This window comes from Bacillus rossius, chromosome 7 (genome assembly GCF_032445375.1).
Source record: "Bacillus rossius redtenbacheri isolate Brsri chromosome 7, Brsri_v3, whole genome shotgun sequence".
NCBI lineage: Eukaryota > Metazoa > Arthropoda > Insecta > Phasmatodea > Bacillidae > Bacillus > Bacillus rossius.
Window position 1 is genome coordinate 36077721 of NC_086335.1, and position 20250 is coordinate 36097970.

A 20250-nucleotide genomic window follows, 5' to 3' on the forward strand; every position below is an offset into this window, starting at 1 on the left:
ATCCATATGCTAATATATGCTAACCTAACCTAACCTAAACTAAACTAAAATAAACTAAACTAAAAAAAACTAAACTAAACCTAACCTAACCTAACCTAACCTAAACTAAACTAAAATAAACTAAACTAAACTAAACCTTACCTAACCTAACCTAACCTAATCCATATGCTAATCTATGCTAACCTAACCTAACCTAACCTAACCTAATCCATATGCTAATCTATGCAAACCTAACCTAACCTAAACTAAACTAAACTAAACTAACCTAACCTAACCTAATCCATATGCTAATCTATGCTAACCTAACCTAACCTAAACTAAACTAAACTAAACTAAACTAAACCAAACCTAACCTAACCTAACCTAACCTAACCTAACCTAAACTAAACTAAACTAAACTAACCTAACCTAATCCATATGCTAATCTATGCTAACCTAACCTAACCTAAACTAAACTAAACTAAACTAAACCTAACCTAACCTAACCTACCCTACCCAAACCTAACCTAACCTAACCTAACCTAACCTAATCCATATGCTAATCTATGCTAACCTTACCTAACCTAATCCATATGCTAATCTATGCTAACCTAACCTAATCCATGCCAATCTATGCTAATCCATATGCTAATCTATGCTAACCTAACCTAACCTAACCTAATCCATATGCTAATCTATGCTAACCTAACCTAATCCATGCCAATCTATGCTAATCCATGTCAATCTATGCCAATCCGTATGCCAATCTATGCTAATTCGTATACCAATCTATGCTAACCTGTATGCCAATCTATGCTAATCCGTATGCCAATCTATGCTAATCCATATGTTAATCCATGCTAATCCATTTGCCATTTTGTATTTCTAGTAATTTCCACCAACTTCGAATCGTGACGTCACCGTTGCAATTTTCGTTACGGTCGCCATCTTGAAAATCCGCAATTTTTTATGTTAGAAAATCGGGAAAAATTTTAAAAATCATTTAAAAAATTAAATAATCGAATTAAATAAAAATCTTAAAAACCACTGTTGCAGTTATTGTTACGGTCGACATCTTGGATTATATAAATGTTGCATATTTCGTTACACCCGCCATCTTGGTTGAGTACCATATCATTCTTACACTTTTCGTTAAGACCGCCATATTGGGTCCTATTAATGTTACAATTATCGTTATGGTCGCCATCTTTAAATTTAGACGCCATCTTGAAAATCTTTATTTATTATCCGATTTTAATGAAAAAAAAAGTTCAAAATTCATCAAAAAATTAACTTAATAGAATTCTGTTTATATCGATTCCCGTCCTTGATTCGAAACCGGCGAGGGCAAAAAATATAAAATCAACAGATCCTTCCTCCACAGAAGCCACCTTCAGACTGACCTACCTCCACCAATAACAAGGTATTTACCATCAGCTGGTATGACGTCACCACATCTTTGACCTTGACCTTTGACCTTAACCTTGAAACTTGACCTTGAAATTTAACCTTAACCTTGAAATTTGACCTTGACATTGATCTTTGACTTTGACCTTGATGTCCATCACGGATACGTCATTTTATGTTCAGTACATGCTAGTGGTCATTGCCACCATCATGTTTTCGTCTGCTGGAGGTCACCATATTGTGTGTACTTGTCTTACCATCATGCAAATTCTATTCTAACATGCTACAGTGCAGTAATAATTTATTATTGCTGAGGTGCCCACCATCTTGAAATTTGACCGCCATGTTGAAATCATGTAATTATTTAGTTAGAAATGCGGGAAAAATTCCAATAGTCTCCGAAAAAATCAATTATTAATTTACAAATTGAATCGATGGATCCATGTCCACGGTTCGATTCTTGACCAGTGACAGTTGTAACTAATTATTAAATAAATTTTAAATTCTTTTTTCCGTTACCTTTCGCGGAGTTTATTAATCATAAGTCAATATACCTAACCAAAGAATTAATACAGTGACGATAAGCCTATCATGAAAGTCTAATTTTTGAATAATCTGAATAACCTATAAGCCGTTCATGTACAAAACCGCACATAAAGAACAATTGTCTTCAGTCCATGAGACCGAGTCATGTCATTATCAGACGTATAGGCTAGTCATTTCAGGACCACATGACCTTCGTCGTTAGCTAATTATATTCAATTAATCCATCGTGACATTTTTATACATTCTAAAGGAGCAAGTAACCTTGAAAAATATTTTAGTAACACCAAGAGGTGATAAACTAGTAAATATTCAATCACTACATTTTGTACTACGCGCAATCAACAAAAAGGAAGCACCATCAACGAAAAGACAGCACCACCAACGAAAAGGCAGCTCCGCCAACGAAAAGGCAGCACATTTGGAAGCAACGACAACGAAAAGGCAGCAAAGACAGCAGCGACAACGAAAAGACAGAACATTTGGAAGCACCGACAACGAAAAGGCACCACATTTTGGAAGCACCGACCACGAAAAGTCAGCACCGCCAACGAAAAGTCAGCTCATTTGGAAGCACCGCTTTCGAAAAGACAGCACATTTGGAAGCACCGTCAACGAAAAGGCACGGACCGCAAGACCGGGCCATGAACAATGTCAGTCATATAGTCCATGAACACAGTACACACAGAAAAACGAAATGTACACCCAGTACACACAGGAAAACGTAATTTACACACAGGAAAACGGAATATACACACAGTACACACAGGAAAACGGAATGAACACACAGTACACACAGGAAAACGGAATGTACACACAGTAAACACAAGAAAACGGAATGTACACACAGTAAACACAAGAAAACGGAATGTACACACAGTACACACAGAAAACGGAACGTACACACAGTACACACAGGAAACGGTACGTACACACAGTACACACAAGAAACGGAACGTACACACAGTACACACAGGAAACGGAACGTATACACACAGTACACACAGGAAACGGAACGTACACACAGTACACACAGGAAACGGAACGTACACACAGTACACACAGGAAACGGAACGTATACACACAGTACACACAGGAAACGGAACGTACACACAGTACACACAGGAAACGGAACGTACACACAGTACACACAGGAAACTAAACGTACACACAGTACACACAGGAAACGGAACGTATACACACAGTACACACAGGAAACGGAACGTACACACAGTACACACAGGAAACGGAACGTACACACAGTACACACAGGAAACTAAACGTACACACAGTACACACAGGAAACGAAACGTATACACAGTACACACAGGAAACGGAACGTACACACAGTACACACAGGAAACGAAACGTATACACAGTACACACAGGAAACGGAACGTACACACAGTACACACAGGAAACAGAACGTACACACAGTACACACAGGAAACGAAACGTACACACAGTACACACTGGAAACGTATACACACAGTACACACAGGAAACGGAATGATCACACATACAGTAGCGGAAACACACAGGCTTAGTTGGAAATCAGAATACAAGAAATAAAAACATTAAATTTTTACTTTCAATATTTAATTACTTCTCAACATTACACAAATACAAGTAAAAGAAGCCATTATTGTATGTAGCCTGCTTTCCTCAGTTCTTTGAGTATGAAGGATATTTCTTTGATGCACGAATAGTTTCCTTCACAAAGCGAGCCATGTAGAAGTCTTAGCCGGTCAACCATTATGTTTGGATCTTTCCATGATGTGTAATCAATCTCTTCTACCACCATCTTACTTGCTTGTTTATTATAAATACTGTCAATATCACAATCATCCCAGTGATCATAATAAGCATTATCAGATTTATTTATTATAACACGACGTTTCCAACGTTTCGGTCTCAGGACATCGCCACATTCTTCGATCTTGTCAGCTCTAGGTGCTTCATCACAGTCTATACCTTTGTCAACAGCCTCAGATTACCGTATGAATTCGCTATCGATGATGTCGAAGTGTCTTCATCGTCTTCATGCTTCCTTTTTAGGAGTCCATCATTTTTACAAAGAATGGAGGATATACTGAATATAGGCTTGAATGTATTCTCACTTTTCACGGTGTTGATACTGCCATTAGTTTCAGTCTTCCCGAAGCCATTAGCATCCTTCAATTTATGTTCTTTCTCACGATCGGGTGAGCTAATACCATCACGCTCAGGACAAGGAAAATTATTGTCGTAATGCAGATCACTCTTCTTTAGTCTAGTGGATCCATCAGTGTCCTCTATGCCGTAAGTAGTCTTGACTTTACATGTTCTACCATGTCTTTTTAAGCTGTCAATTCGTGTTAACAACCTGCTACAACGATTACAGCTTAACATGTTGCGTAGTGGGTTTCTAGCACAATTATTCTTCCCATGACGTCTAGCATTCCTTCTCATGGCAAAATCCTTGCCACAGTAACTACAGCGGCTTCCTTCCAATTCAGCTGCAGATAACAAACCACGATCCATGGTAGCTTCTGTGACTAATGCCAGATGCAAACTAAGAGTTTTAAATTAGATCCAATACTTAAATAGAAATTTTTTCATATTTCATCAGCGAGAGTTAATTTATCTCATACAAAAGTACTTGCTGCAACTAGTTCTGCTTTTCAACAACTGATGACGTCACGTATTGCTTGCAGGTAAATAATATTTAGTTCTTTAATGCAGGATGCGGGATGCTCACTAACGATCGCAAAAGAAAGATGGCTTCGCTAGACTCCAAGGAAAAGGAAGTTCGTCTTGCATGTTGGTGCTCCACAGATGTCTCATGGAGTAATATTAATTTGACTGAGTAATGATATTTTTTAATTCCACCTGATAAAAATATTGCAAGTTTTGATTTAGTAGCAGAAATTATCGAATTAAATGTAACTCCAAATAAAATGACATGTCTCATTAAGAGTAAAACTCCTTCATGGAGAGATCGGTTTCTCAGAATAGTCAGATACACTTGAAGAAACCACAGGAATGATTGCAAGAACACGGGAAAAACCATCAAAATATTGATAAGAATAATCAGGAGCACACGGAGAAAAACCATCATAATATTGACAAGAATTATCGGGAGCACACGGAGAAAAACCATCATAATATTGACAAGAATTATCGGGAGCACACGGAGAAAACCGACATAATATTGACAAAAATTATCGGGAGCACACAGAGAAAACCACCACACATTTTCTTGGATATCATTAAATTAAAAAAAAAAAAAATTAAAAATAAAAATAAATTAATAAAAAATTTAAAACAAAAAAAATCTACAAAAAAAAATACACAATATTCTGGCTTGTACTAAAACTCTATCTTTGCTCATCAATGATAGAGTTTTAGTACAAGCCAGAATTTAGTGTATTTTTTTTGTAGATTTTTTTTGTTTTAAATTTTTTATTAATTTATTTTTATTTTTATTTTTTTTTTTAAATTTAATGATATCCAAGAAAATGTGTGGTGGTTTTCTCTGTGTGCTCCCGATAATTTTTGTCAATATTATGTCGGTTTTCTCCGTGTGCTCCCGATAATTCTTGTCAATATTATGATGGTTTTTCTCCGTGTGCTCCCGATAATTCTTGTCAATATTATGATGGTTTTTCTCCGTGTGCTCCTGATTATTCTTATCAATATTTTGATGGTTTTTCCCGTGTTCTTGCAATCATTCCTGTGGTTTCTTCAAGTGTATCTGACTATTCTGAGAAACCGATCTCTCCATGAAGGAGTTTTACTCTTAATGAGACATGTCATTTTATTTGGAGTTACATTTAATTCGATAATTTCTGCTACTAAATCAAAACTTGCAATATTTTTATCAGGTGGAATTAAAAAATATCATTACTCAGTCAAATTAATATTACTCCATGAGACATCTGTGGAGCACCAACATGCAAGACGAACTTCCTTTTCCTTGGAGTCTAGCGAAGCCATCTTTCTTTTGCGATCGTTAGTGAGCATCCCGCATCCTGCATTAAAGAACTAAATATTATTTACCTGCAAGCAATACGTGACGTCATCAGTTGTTGAAAAGCAGAACTAGTTGCAGCAAGTACTTTTGTATGAGATAAATTAACTCTCGCTGATGAAATATGAAAAAATTTCTATTTAAGTATTGGATCTAATTTAAAACTCTTAGTTTGCATCTGGCATTAGTCACAGAAGCTACCATGGATCGTGGTTTGTTATCTGCAGCTGAATTGGAAGGAAGCCGCTGTAGTTACTGTGGCAAGGATTTTGCCATGAGAAGGAATGCTAGACGTCATGGGAAGAATGATTGTGCTAGAAACCCACTACGCAACATGTTAAGCTGTAATCGTTGTAGCAGGTTGTTAACACGAATTGACAGCTTAAAAAGACATGGTAGAACATGTAAAGTCAAGACTACTTACGGCATAGAGGACACTGATGGATCCACTAGACTAAAGAAGAGTGATCTGCATTACGACAATAATTTTCCTTGTCCTGAGCGTGATGGTATTAGCTCACCCGATCGTGAGAAAGAACATAAATTGAAGGATGCTAATGGCTTCGGGAAGACTGAAACTAATGGCAGTATCAACACCGTGAAAAGTGAGAATACATTCAAGCCTATATTCAGTATATCCTCCATTCTTTGTAAAAATGATGGACTCCTAAAAAGGAAGCATGAAGACGATGAAGACACTTCGACATCATCGATAGCGAATTCATACGGTAATCTGAGGCTGTTGACAAAGGTATAGACTGTGATGAAGCACCTAGAGCTGACAAGATCGAAGAATGTGGCGATGTCCTGAGACCGAAACGTTGGAAACGTCGTGTTATAATAAATAAATCTGATAATGCTTATTATGATCACTGGGATGATTGTGATATTGACAGTATTTATAATAAACAAGCAAGTAAGATGGTGGTAGAAGAGATTGATTACACATCATGGAAAGATCCAAACATAATGGTTGACCGGCTAAGACTTCTACATGGCTCGCTTTGTGAAGGAAACTATTCGTGCATCAAAGAAATATCCTTCATACTCAAAGAACTGAGGAAAGCAGGCTACATACAATAATGGCTTCTTTTACTTGTATTTGTGTAATGTTGAGAAGTAATTAAATATTGAAAGTAAAAATTTAATGTTTTTATTTCTTGTATTCTGATTTCCAACTAAGCCTGTGTGTTTCCGCTACTGTATGTGTGATCATTCCGTTTCCTGTGTGTACTGTGTGTATACGTTTCCAGTGTGTACTGTGTGTACGTTTCGTTTCCTGTGTGTACTGTGTGTACGTTCTGTTTCCTGTGTGTACTGTGTGTACGTTCCGTTTCCTGTGTGTACTGTGTATACGTTTCGTTTCCTGTGTGTACTGTGTGTACGTTCCGTTTCCTGTGTGTACTGTGTATACGTTTCGTTTCCTGTGTGTACTGTGTGTACGTTTAGTTTCCTGTGTGTACTGTGTGTACGTTCCGTTTCCTGTGTGTACTGTGTGTACGTTCCGTTTCCTGTGTGTACTGTGTGTATACGTTCCGTTTCCTGTGTGTACTGTGTGTACGTTTAGTTTCCTGTGTGTACTGTGTGTACGTTCCGTTTCCTGTGTGTACTGTGTGTACGTTCCGTTTCCTGTGTGTACTGTGTGTATACGTTCTGTTTCCTGTGTGTACTGTGTGTACGTTCCGTTTCCTGTGTGTACTGTGTGTACGTTCCGTTTCCTGTGTGTACTGTGTGTATACGTTCCGTTTCCTGTGTGTACTGTGTGTACGTTCCGTTTCTTGTGTGTACTGTGTGTACGTACCGTTTCCTGTGTGTACTGTGTGTACGTTCCGTTTTCTGTGTGTACTGTGTGTACATTCCGTTTTCTTGTGTTTACTGTGTGTACATTCCGTTTTCTTGTGTTTACTGTGTGTACATTCCGTTTTCCTGTGTGTACTGTGTGTTCATTCCGTTTTCCTGTGTGTACTGTGTGTATATTCCGTTTTCCTGTGTGTAAATTACGTTTTCCTGTGTGTACTGGGTGTACATTTCGTTTTTCTGTGTGTACTGTGTTCATGGACTATATGACTGACATTGTTCATGGCCCGGTCTTGCGGTCCGTGCCTTTTCGTTGACGGTGCTTCCAAATGTGCTGTCTTTTCGAAAGCGGTGCTTCCAAATGAGCTGACTTTTCGTTGGCGGTGCTGACTTTTCGTGGTCGGTGCTTCCAAAATGTGGTGCCTTTTCGTTGTCGGTGCTTCCAAATGTTCTGTCTTTTCGTTGTCGCTGCTGTCTTTGCTGCCTTTTCGTTGTCGTTGCTTCCAAATGTGCTGCCTTTTCGTTGGCGGAGCTGCCTTTTCGTTGGTGGTGCTGTCTTTTCGTTGATGGTGCTTCCTTTTTGTTGATTGCGCGTAGTACAAAATGTAGTGATTGAATATTTACTAGTTTATCACCTCTTGGTGTTACTAAAATATTTTTCAAGGTTACTTGCTCCTTTAGAATGTATAAAAATGTCACGATGGATTAATTGAATATAATTAGCTAACGACGAAGGTCATGTGGTCCTGAAATGACTAGCCTATACGTCTGATAATGACATGACTCGGTCTCATGGACTGAAGACAATTGTTCTTTATGTGCGGTTTTGTACATGAACGGCTTATAGGTTATTCAGATTATTCAAAAATTAGACTTTCATGATAGGCTTATCGTCACTGTATTAATTCTTTGGTTAGGTATATTGACTTATGATTAATAAACTCCGCGAAAGGTAACGGAAAAAAGAATTTAAAATTTATTTAATAATTAGTTACAACTGTCACTGGTCAAGAATCGAACCGTGGACATGGATCCATCGATTCAATTTGTAAATTAATAATTGATTTTTTCGGAGACTATTGGAATTTTTCCCGCATTTCTAACTAAATAATTACATGATTTCAACATGGCGGTCAAATTTCAAGATGGTGGGCACCTCAGCAATAATAAATTATTACTGCACTGTAGCATGTTAGAATAGAATTTGCATGATGGTAAGACAAGTACACACAATATGGTGACCTCCAGCAGACGAAAACATGATGGTGGCAATGACCACTAGCATGTACTGAACATAAAATGACGTATCCGTGATGGACATCAAGGTCAAAGTCAAAGATCAATGTCAAGGTCAAATTTCAAGGTTAAGGTTAAATTTCAAGGTCAAGTTTCAAGGTTAAGGTCAAAGGTCAAGGTCAAAGATGTGGTGACGTCATACCAGCTGATGGTAAATACCTTGTTATTGGTGGAGGTAGGTCAGTCTGAAGGTGGCTTCTGTGGAGGAAGGATCTGTTGATTTTATATTTATTGCCCTCGCCGGTTTCGAATCAAGGACGGGAATCGATATAAACAGAATTCTATTAAGTTAATTTTTTGATGAATTTTGAACTTTTTTTTCATTAAAATCGGATAATAAATAAAGATTTTCAAGATGGCGTCTAAATTTAAAGATGGCGACCATAACGATAATTGTAACATTAATAGGACCCAATATGGCGGTCTTAACGAAAAGTGTAAGAATGATATGGTACTCAACCAAGATGGCGGGTGTAACGAAATATGCAACATTTATATAATCCAAGATGTCGACCGTAACAATAACTGCAACAGTGGTTTTTAAGATTTTTATTTAATTCGATTATTTAATTTTTTAAATGATTTTTAAAATTTTTCCCGATTTTCTAACATAAAAAATTGCGGATTTTCAAGATGGCGACCGTAACGAAAATTGCAACGGTGACGTCACGATTCGAAGTTGGTGGAAATTACTAGAAATACAAAATGGCAAATGGATTAGCATGGATTAACATATGGATTAGCATAGATTGGCATACGGATTAGCATAGATTGGCATACAGGTTAGCATAGATTGGTATACGAATTAGCATAGATTGGCATACGGATTGGCATAGATTGACATGGATTAGCATAGATTGGCATGGATTAGGTTAGGTTAGCATAGATTAGCATATGGATTAGGTTAGGTTAGGTTAGGTTAGCATAGATTAGCATATGGATTAGCATAGATTGGCATGGATTAGGTTAGGTTAGCATAGATTAGCATATGGATTAGGTTAGGTAAGGTTAGCATAGATTAGCATATGGATTAGGTTAGGTTAGGTTAGGTTAGGTTAGGTTTGGGTAGGGTAGGTTAGGTTAGGTTAGGTTTAGTTTAGTTTAGTTTAGTTTAGGTTAGGTTAGGTTAGCATAGATTAGCATATGGATTAGGTTAGGTTAGTTTAGTTTAGTTTAGTTTAGGTTAGGTTAGGTTAGGTTAGGTTAGGTTTGGTTTAGTTTAGTTTAGTTTAGTTTAGTTTAGGTTAGGTTAGGTTAGCATAGATTAGCATATGGATTAGGTTAGGTTAGGTTAGTTTAGTTTAGTTTAGTTTAGGTTAGGTTAGGTTTGCATAGATTAGCATATGGATTAGGTTAGGTTAGGTTAGGTTAGGTTAGCATAGATTAGCATATGGATTAGGTTAGGTTAGGTTAGGTAAGGTTTAGTTTAGTTTAGTTTATTTTAGTTTAGTTTAGGTTAGGTTAGGTTAGGTTAGGTTAGGTTTAGTTTAGTTTTTTTTAGTTTAGTTTATTTTAGTTTAGTTTAGGTTAGGTTAGGTTAGCATATATTAGCATATGGATTAGGTTAGGTTAGGTAAGGTTAGCATAGATTAGCATATGGATTAGGTTAGGTTAGGTTAGGTTAGGTTAGGTTTGGGTAGGGTAGGTTAGGTTAGGTTAGGTTAGGTTTAGTTTAGTTTAGGTTAGGTTAGGTTAGCATAGATTAGCATATGGATTAGGTTAGGTTAGTTTAGTTTAGTTTAGTTTAGGTTAGGTTAGGTTAGGTTAGGTTTGGTTTAGTTTAGTTTAGGTTAGGTTAGGTTAGCATAGATTAGCATATGGATTAGGTTAGGTTAGTTTAGTTTAGTTTAGGTTAGGTTAGGTTTGCATAGATTAGCATATGGATTAGGTTAGGTTAGGTTAGGTTAGGTTAGCATAGATTAGCATATGGATTAGGTTAGTTTAGGTTAGGTTAGGTTTAGTTTAGTTTATTTTAGTTTAGTTTATTTTAGTTTAGTTTAGGTTAGGTTAGGTTAGGTTTAGTTTAGTTTAGTTTTTTTTAGTTTAGTTTATTTTAGTTTAGTTTAGGTTAGGTTAGGTTAGGTTAGCATATATTAGCATATGGATTAGGTTAGGTTAGTTTAGGTTAGGTTAGGTTAGGTTATGTTAGGTTAGGTTATCATAGATTAGCATATGGATTAGGTTAGGTGAGGTTAGTTTAGGTTAGGTTAGGTTAGGTTAGGCGTGCGAAGGAAGTACCTACGGGCTCCGACCAACAGCGCTTCTCTGCTGTGAAGTATTAGGAGATCAGAACTTGAGAGGAGGTAGTAATAAAAACTTGCCGGTGCCGTTGCGCGTCGTGGAAGTAGAGCGCGCCAAAACACACGGTTGCCTGGCCGTATGTATCCGGCGTTCATAACACGTGTAGAAGTAGGCTTATATTCGTTACCTCCTGGCTGTTTATTACCGCCTAATACTTTTCATAGCGAGACGTCCTGGCGAGCTGGTCTGTCCGTCGTAACGGGACATTTTTTCGTGCGTACATGGCTGATGAACGTAACGGGACATTTTTTCGTGCGTACATGGCTGATGAACGTAACGGGACACTTTTTCGTGCGTGTATGGCCGGCGGAAGTGACGTAATCCAACATGGGTGATGAAGCGAAGCCTTAAGGTGTCTGGATCGGATCCCCGGATCCCCCACCACCCACTGGTGCCCTCATACATACTATATACATCTACTCCACTGCCATAAACCACCACTCCAAGTCTCCATCAGGGAGACCCTTCTACAACAGGGAACGACCCCTTACACCATCGCCCTGTCTACAACTGCGATTTCCGATGTCCGAATCGACTGATTTCTAAAGTAGTCACCAGAGTGCAGTGAATATAGAGCGCCAAGATAATTGTTTCTTGCTTTCAGGCGTTGGAAATGAGTACGCAGCTAAGTTTTTGAATGTTCGTTTAGCTTGTGATAGTTGTGGGAGTTCAATAATATTTACTTATTTATTCTCCAAGGAAAAATGTTAATTCAAACAAATGAATTATAAGCACACTGCAAAAAATGCATTCGCGTGTTCAGCCTTTTGAAAAGCGCCGGTCGGAAAAGGACACCACTGATCAATATTTTGTCTCTTGTCTTCTTGGTTTCCTACCACAACCGTCCGTTATTCCTTGTTTACCTCCTTGAAAGGGGAACTGGAAAAAGCAAATATCACTAGTGTTCTTCATCTTCTATGCTAACAAAGGACACAGATTGAGGAAAAAAAAGTTCAAGTTGAACAATGTATTCGGACCAGAGAGGTTCGTACCACCGTCTACACTACCCATTACGTCAGAGGGCCACGTGGACCAATCAACGATCAGTGTCCGTCGGAAGCAATTTGAGACATTGCAATTGTAGATATGGGCCTTTAACCCTGCAACCCTGATTGCATCAGTATCAGTTAGGCCCCCGAAAACCTTAGCTTTTTAACATATAAGCCCATAACATTTAAATGTTTCATATCTTATTGGCATAACACTAAATTACTTTTGAGTCAAACAGATAGTTATTTGAAGAAAGAAAAAATGGGTAAATTTACATTTAATCATGACATTTAACTTAATAAACGCAATGAAAAAAATCTAGATATTCCTCAGTGAATCGGAAACAACTGATCTGAGCATTTAAGTTGATCCAAAAGTTTTACTTTTAGCAAGTTTATTTGTCTCTTGACGTTCAGCTAAGTGGATTCGACAGATGTTATAAAGGTTGTTAGAAGGTATAGTGATGTCGAGGTTCCATGTCACCTTGTGACTTCTGAGCTACGATGTGCAGCGAGCCAGCAGTGTGGGGGGGGGGGGGAAGCCACGCACCTCCAGCTCCCCGTGCACAGCGATGTGGTCGGAGCCGAGGAGTCGGCACGCCTCGTCGGCGGAGAGGCGGGCGAAGTCGTCGGTGGCCACGAGGTGCAGGAAGCAGCGGCTGACGCGCGGCAGCATCAGGTCCCTGACGTCGTCCAGGCCCTCGCGGCCGCCCGCGTCCACCATGACGCAGAAGGCGGCGTACTCGGGGAACAAGGTCTCGTCGGCCAGCAGCCGCTCGCAGAGGCGCGCCAGCCCGGGCACGCGCAGGCGGCGCGCCGACGCCAGCACGTCCACCACGTTGTCCCGGTTGAGCACCGAGTGCGCGTCCTCGCCGGCCGCCAGCATCCAGTCGTAGAGCGCGCTGAAGGTGGCCGACGAGGCGGCGGCCGGCGGCAGCACCGCGCACGGAGCCGTGTTCTCGCGGAAGAAGCCCGAGTAGCTGCGCAGCACCGCGGCGTGGCAGTTGAACTCCAGGTCTCCGGCCACCACGCGCACGTCGGGCTGCTCGAAGTTCACCGCCTTGCCGTGCACGTAGTCCACGAAGTCGCGCTTGGCCGGCACCTTGACGCGCGACCAGTCGAACCTGGTCCGCCTCGCGCCGTCCTCGGCCTTCCTGCGGCCGCCGGCGGAGTCGGCGTCCCCGGAGCGCTTCTTGGGCAGGCGGGGCCTGCTCCTCGCGGACATGGCTGCATCGGCCACCAGGGCTGCGCGCATAAACACACTGTTCTTCATTACATTATTTCAAAACAATCAAAGATTATACAGTGGCGTAACAAGCGGGTGGCAGGGATGGCCTCCGCCAGGGGCGCCGGGGCAGGAAAAAAAAAGGGGGGGGGGGGGTTCCCCCCGATGCGACGGTTTCGCGTTACTGAACCCTCCCACCTCCCTTCTTTAATCCAAGAGGGGACGCAATTTTCGATACTGGCCAGGGGCGCGCCAGTAACCTTAGCTACGCCACTGAGATTATATATAATTTTAAAACTCTTTGATATAAAGTTAAGGCATTGTCATTTTACATTTGTACCGTCCATGCATTTACCAATATTATCTTACCACAGTTGTAAAATAGCCTGCTATGGTGACAATATACGTTTATAAACGCTTCAGGAAAAACCAATACGATGACTGTCATAAAACTTTGTTTCATTATTATTTTGCATATTATTTCATCTAAACACAAGTTATGTGATCCCTGTACGAATTTAAGAAATTTTTTTCCCCTTAAATTTGGTATGGATGGGTAAAACATTTTTAATTACATTAATCAAGGACCTATACATAGGCAGGTACTGTATACGTAAATACTTATTAGATAGCGCGCTCAAAGAAAGCTAAAAATTTACGGGGTGTCACTGCTTGGGAACTAAAAAAAAGTGAAAACGATTAATCATGTCAATATAATTGGCAAAAAAATAACAGGCGGGTAGTTGGCAAAAAAAAAAAAAAGACGAGGCTAGAAGCCACAGAGGTGAAAACGGTAAATCATTCCTCCAAAACACCAACCTGCCTTGTTACCCTGAAGTTTTCCTACAGATTTTATACCTACAGTACCAGACTTTTTTTTTTTTTTTTGCGGAGTGAAACTTAATACAAAAAAACTATAATTACGACCCATGAAAAATTGAACACAATGCACTGTCAAAAAAGTTGGCACTCCAAGTAATTAGTTCAAAACGGAATGAAAAATGTTTCATGTCACTTATAAAATATTTGCAAGTATATGTGGTAGATAAACCAGTAGAAGCTTATTTTATTCAAAATAGTGTAATTGACTTACTTCAAATAATATAAAATTAGGAACAATGGGCCCAAAAAGTTATTTTGAGAAATCAACAACATGCTTTTTTAAAATTATTTAACTACCTATTAGTCATTAGAAATATCAACGTGCTCCTAAATTTAAATTTAAGTTTATCGTTTATAAATTATTATGAAAATATTTTTTTTACTCTTGCAGTTTAGCTTGCATTTTAAAAATCTAAAATTAAAAAATATTATTTTTAATTGAATATTAAATATATCGTAACATAATTTCAGTAATTTTATTCAGACGAAGAGTATTATTTTATTCATAGGTGAAGCCAAAATCACATATTCATGGTTTGAAAACCTACAATTACTAAAAATTATCGTACACACGAGAGCACTGTGTTGTGCTATTAATAATAAATGCACGAATTTAGGAAAGCCATGATACTTTTACGTGGATTTTAGTTATGAAATAATGTTTTAATTGATTTTATAATTTCCTGGCTCAGTATTAAAACGAAAGCCATGAACGCAGTTAAATGAGTATTAGTAAGACGAAAACTTGTGATAATATTTGTGCATACACTGAGCTTTGTATAGGAGCGCAATGTATGATATATTGCAATGAGACTTCAATGTTTACATTTAACTCAGAGCAAAAAAAGACTACGTTATTACAATTTTAGCAATTTTTAAGGTATCGTACTTTCTTTAGTACGGAACAATAAATATTAAAGTTGAATGTCAAAAATTTTAATACCTTTTGAACTTCTTCGCTTATGAATATGATTCGTAGCTACTTGTTGGGTTATGCTAGACTCACATTAGAGATGCTTCATCGATCTATTATGTAAATGTAAAAATACTACTTTTTAAAACATAGTTACAATCATGGAAGTAAGAAATAAGGGCGTTGGTGTGTGCTATCTTAACCATATTAATTTTTGAAATCAATATGAGAATGACCTCTCTCCCCCCCCCCCCCCCAATTAGCCATAATGCACAGCGAAACAATTTTCGGTTATAATGAAGTTTAACGCTTATTCCTTGTAGATGTGATGGTAACATGTTTGTTTAGCAATATTTACTACATTATTTGCACTTTTACGATTATTACTAGCGAGTATTTTTTCTAGATAGTAAACAATGTTATAGCATGTTATCCTTTAAAAAACTATAATTTGTTTTGCTATCCAACTGCTAACCATTTGACTTCAAATACAGAACAGACACCCGTTCCATAGACTTATACCTCTATGGTTACAATTGAGAAAAGGGTATAAAACTTAAAACACTTTTATTTGTCACAAAACCACTGATATTTATAACTTCGTTCTAAAGAGAGATTGTGGAGGAATTTCACATTACTAACACGGTCACAGGCTGCGATCAGTGATGATACTCGAACAGCAGTATTTGCTTGGGGGAGAAAAATACAACTGTACGTGGATACAAACAACATATTTTGCAAGTGAATGTAAAAATAATACTAAAACAATACTAAAGAAATTAAAGTACGTATTACAAATTGTATCAGTCTCGTTAACAAAACTCGAGAACGAAAATGACATTTCAGTATTGTCCTTACGCCGAAACGGGGAAGGAGGAGAGACGGAAAGATACTTTCGAAACAAAACGTTTGTCATTCTAAATGACACAAGTGTTTGGATGGTTGGCTAAAAAAATTATTTTTATTCGCGTCTACCCCTTTGCACTTTTTTTTTTTTTTTGCGTTCCAGCAGACCACGATGTTGTGGGCCTAACAGATGAGACGATGCACACTTAATAGCACGAACAGGTTTCATTCGTTGTAGTGACGTTGTTACACATGCCGGATTTATTCTCAGGGTCGTGTTGCAGAAAGCCTGACATTCATGATACCCTTCATGTCACGCAAGTAGAATTAAGGCAGGTCGTTTGTTGTTACAATAAAATTCGTTTATTGTAAGACAAAGAGAATAAAAAACACTATAATTTATTATTTGTTTACAGAAACTAGGCCCATTAAAATGAAAAAAATTATGAAGGACCAAGTTATTTTTCTCTAACAATTTTATACATCGAATATCTGTGATACAACAAAATTAAAGTCGCTCTTAAAGCTACAAAACTACTAAAAAAAACTCGAAGCTAATATAAATGACACTATGTACTTGCCTTTATATTTATTTCCGGACTATCTTTTGATGAAATAGTTTAAATATATTATGTATTTATTCACAAGAAATAACAGCTAATGACGCAGTGACTTTTTAGTATTCACAGAACATAATACTGTCAAAAAATATTTACTTTCTATCCTCAAAACAAACACCAAATAACCAAATGTTTGCTTCCCAGTTACATTTAACTTAGAATCCACAGAAATTAGAAAGACATACAAGTGAAAATCGAATTATCATGCTAACTTCATAAAATAAATAGTAAGTTTTACAAGAACTAGAGCAATTGAAATCTCATAGTTTTGTTGACTTTAATTACTGTCAATGAAACCATGGAAGTTTTAGTCCGTGGAGTGGGTTTTCCGTTACAATGTTGAAGTCACTCTGGTTAGCAATTTGTTTAAAAAAAAAAAATCCATGTAAGCGAGTCTTAGATGTGTAAACATCTAAACACGGTCACGACCAAATTCATGTGTTCTCATGTTGCAAAAACACTTATAATATGAAACTCGAACGTGAAATTAAACGTAAAATTCTTAAAAATAATAAATAAATAAAAATAAATAAATGCCGAGCGTAATAAATATGTACGAAAATAAGAAATAAGAAATAAAAATACTTTAAAACAATACTAAGTCCCTGCTTTGGACTTGATTTTTCCAAAGAATATTTATTAAAATTCACTAAGCAGTTACTACTATAAACTTTGTGACCTTTGGTTCGCGTCATCCGCCACAGATGGCAGCACCGTGGTTACACATTTCCGTTCCATGTGACTTCCGCTCCATTCAAGAAAATTTATTTTAGCAAATTCTGCATACCGAAAGCTAAGATGTTACACTTTAAAAAATAATAAACGTAGCCGTATAAATGCTAATGCTAGAAGTTTGTTTTATAACTTGAAACAAACTCATTTGGGAGAGTCGAGAAAAATAAATTGCCGCATTACAGTAGGTATCGAATAAACAAAGAAACTAACAGCTCATCAGCGAGCTTTGTAACTAATTAGATACATAAACTGTTTTGCTATCTAGCCGCGGGAAGGTGGAGAGGGATTTCGTTCTCATTATGACTTCAATTATTAACATGGCACGTACCCACTCCCTAACTTTTTACCTTCTTGGATGAGGCTTGAACTTCTTCTTGGCAGTCAGACCCGAGATTCACACTTCTCGGCTCCCGAGTTTGTTAACTTTTACTTCACACTGGCTCTGCAACTTGTCGACAGCCAGTTTTTCAGAGGATAACTCACACAACTGCGAAAATTCGGGGGGAATACGGAAAAAAAAAAAAAAAAACATTCGTTGAACCATCTCAGCGTTTTGCCGGGCGCGATGTCGGCGGAAAATAAATAATCCGAGATACGAACCCCAGGCCTTCCCAACGCCAGTGAAGTCGTTTCACGATCACGTCCCTTTCGATAAGTCCCCAAGCTGGTTACCAAAACTCATTTTCACCCGCAATCTTAAATTAATGTTTTTTTTTCCTCTCTCTCTCGCTAACCGCAGATTTTTTACGAAGAAACGTTTAAAATAAAAAGAGTTTTGAGAAACAATTTTGTACGTGTAATCTACCTGTGACGCATTTAGTTAAGAAAAAAAATAAATTACGAATATTAGCATTATTATTTTAAAAATATCAAATGATTCGCAGCATAAATCTGAAGGGGGGGGGGGGAACTGTTTAGAGACACAAAATGTAACAGTTACATTGCAGGAACATCCGATTAAATTGTCATAGATTAAAAAAATTAAAAAAATGCCGTGAAAACGCCCGACCTGTGCGCCAATACCACGGAAATGAAAACAGGCGTATACAAACGCTTCCTTCGTTGCCTATGCAAAGGTTAGCTTTGGATGCAAGGTTGCGGTTGAAATAATAAAGAAAAAGAAAAAAACGATGTAGTGCATTTATGTTTTTCGACGAGAAAAAAAAACTCTTTAATTCCATAGACTCGTTCCCCACAGCTATCATTTATTACCTCCTGACATCCAGCCGAGCGGAAGGATCGATACACAACTTTTAATTCTTTCCCCACGTGTTCCGCGTCGCGGGCAACGCACGAAAGCGAGCCGTAGACGCGTGATCAGCGACCATATATCTAAAAGACTGTAAAATAAACGCTGTTTTTCTGTACCCCGCATACAACCATCACTACACTGCCACCTATGAATTTACAAATGAAGTAACGTGATCGAAAGGGAGTGACGATAGAATGTATTGAAAAAAAATCGATTGTGAACTTTTTTTTTTTTAAAGTCGGAACGGAGGCACTAGATAACTACCAGTCTCGCATAGTAGAGTAAGTAATTAAGTACATTATTTATCATCTTCACTGGTTAAATGGTTACAATGAACATACAACAGCACAGAAAATGGCACGCTCCAACTATCCCAGTTTTTTTTTTCGTGCTTGAACTATTTACATGATACAGTACAATACAGGTTTATAAAAAAGAAAATATCTTCACTAAAATTTCCAGGAAAAAAAAAGAAAAAAACCTCAGAGTTCATAAATAAGTGAATAAACACAAACTACAGTCGGTAAGTTGCATCAACTGCAAAAGAAACTAGAGACCCTAAAAACAAGAAAAATTAATCGGCATTGGTCGCTGTCTTGCTTTCAGAATGCATAAGTTCACAAAATGAGATGGGCCAAAGTTCGGCTCACTAGAAAATTAATAATAATAATAAACGACTCAAGACTTGTTATTTGCTGGGATGCTCGATACAATTTCAGAAAGATGTAAGATTTTTATTATTTTATTATAAAACAGGCTTTTCTTTACATTATGGACTAAATATACTAGTTAATTTCATTTCTTTAGTTATTATAGAAGCAATCATGTGGCAACAAAATATCGTAAAAGAAAACCCACATTTAACAATCAATAACATTAAATGATAATTTAATTTTTTACCGCTATTTATTGTTTTTATTCATACATTTAATTCCGTAGTGAATATTTCAATTATTTTTAAATTATAAATATTAACGCTTCCTATGAATTTACAAAAGGACTAGCTAGCTATAGTAGCACTATCTATCGTGTCGATTTTAAACACTACTTGGGTACATATAGGGTTATTTTCGCATGATATTTCCCACGTCACAATGCGTATATAGCAGAGGGATGTGACGATTCACTTCCGTGTTGCGTGAGGCCTCGTTCGGCCGGAAGGATTCAGCGCGCCGCAAGACAAAAATAAAAAAAAGGGCGTGTGTACTTATGTACGCGCGTTAGAAGTTATGCTGCTTTTTTATTTAAATTTAAGACACTGAACTATTATAAAATTTATTGTAAATTAATATAAACATCTTTATAACAATACTTATTTCAGTAAAATAGTCAAGATAAATTAAAATTAATAATGAAAATAAATATGCTGAATGTTTATCCCAATTTATTAATTTTAATTATTTATTACATAATATTGTAATAATTAATAGTCAAATAAATTGTACATACGGGA

The 20250-nt window shown here is 37.5% G+C and overlaps 1 protein-coding gene across 1 annotated transcript in view; it reads right to left on the reverse strand.

The window, feature by feature from the left end:
* The window catches only part of LOC134534443 (uncharacterized), a 101573-nt gene that overhangs the window by 4957 nt on the left and 76366 nt on the right, over positions 1-20250 (reverse strand). The window contains exon 2 of the mRNA XM_063372909.1: positions 12875-13569. Coding sequence (XP_063228979.1) covers positions 12875-13549 — 675 coding nt within the window. The 5' untranslated portion in view covers positions 13550-13569. The remainder of the gene's footprint in view (positions 1-12874; positions 13570-20250) is intronic.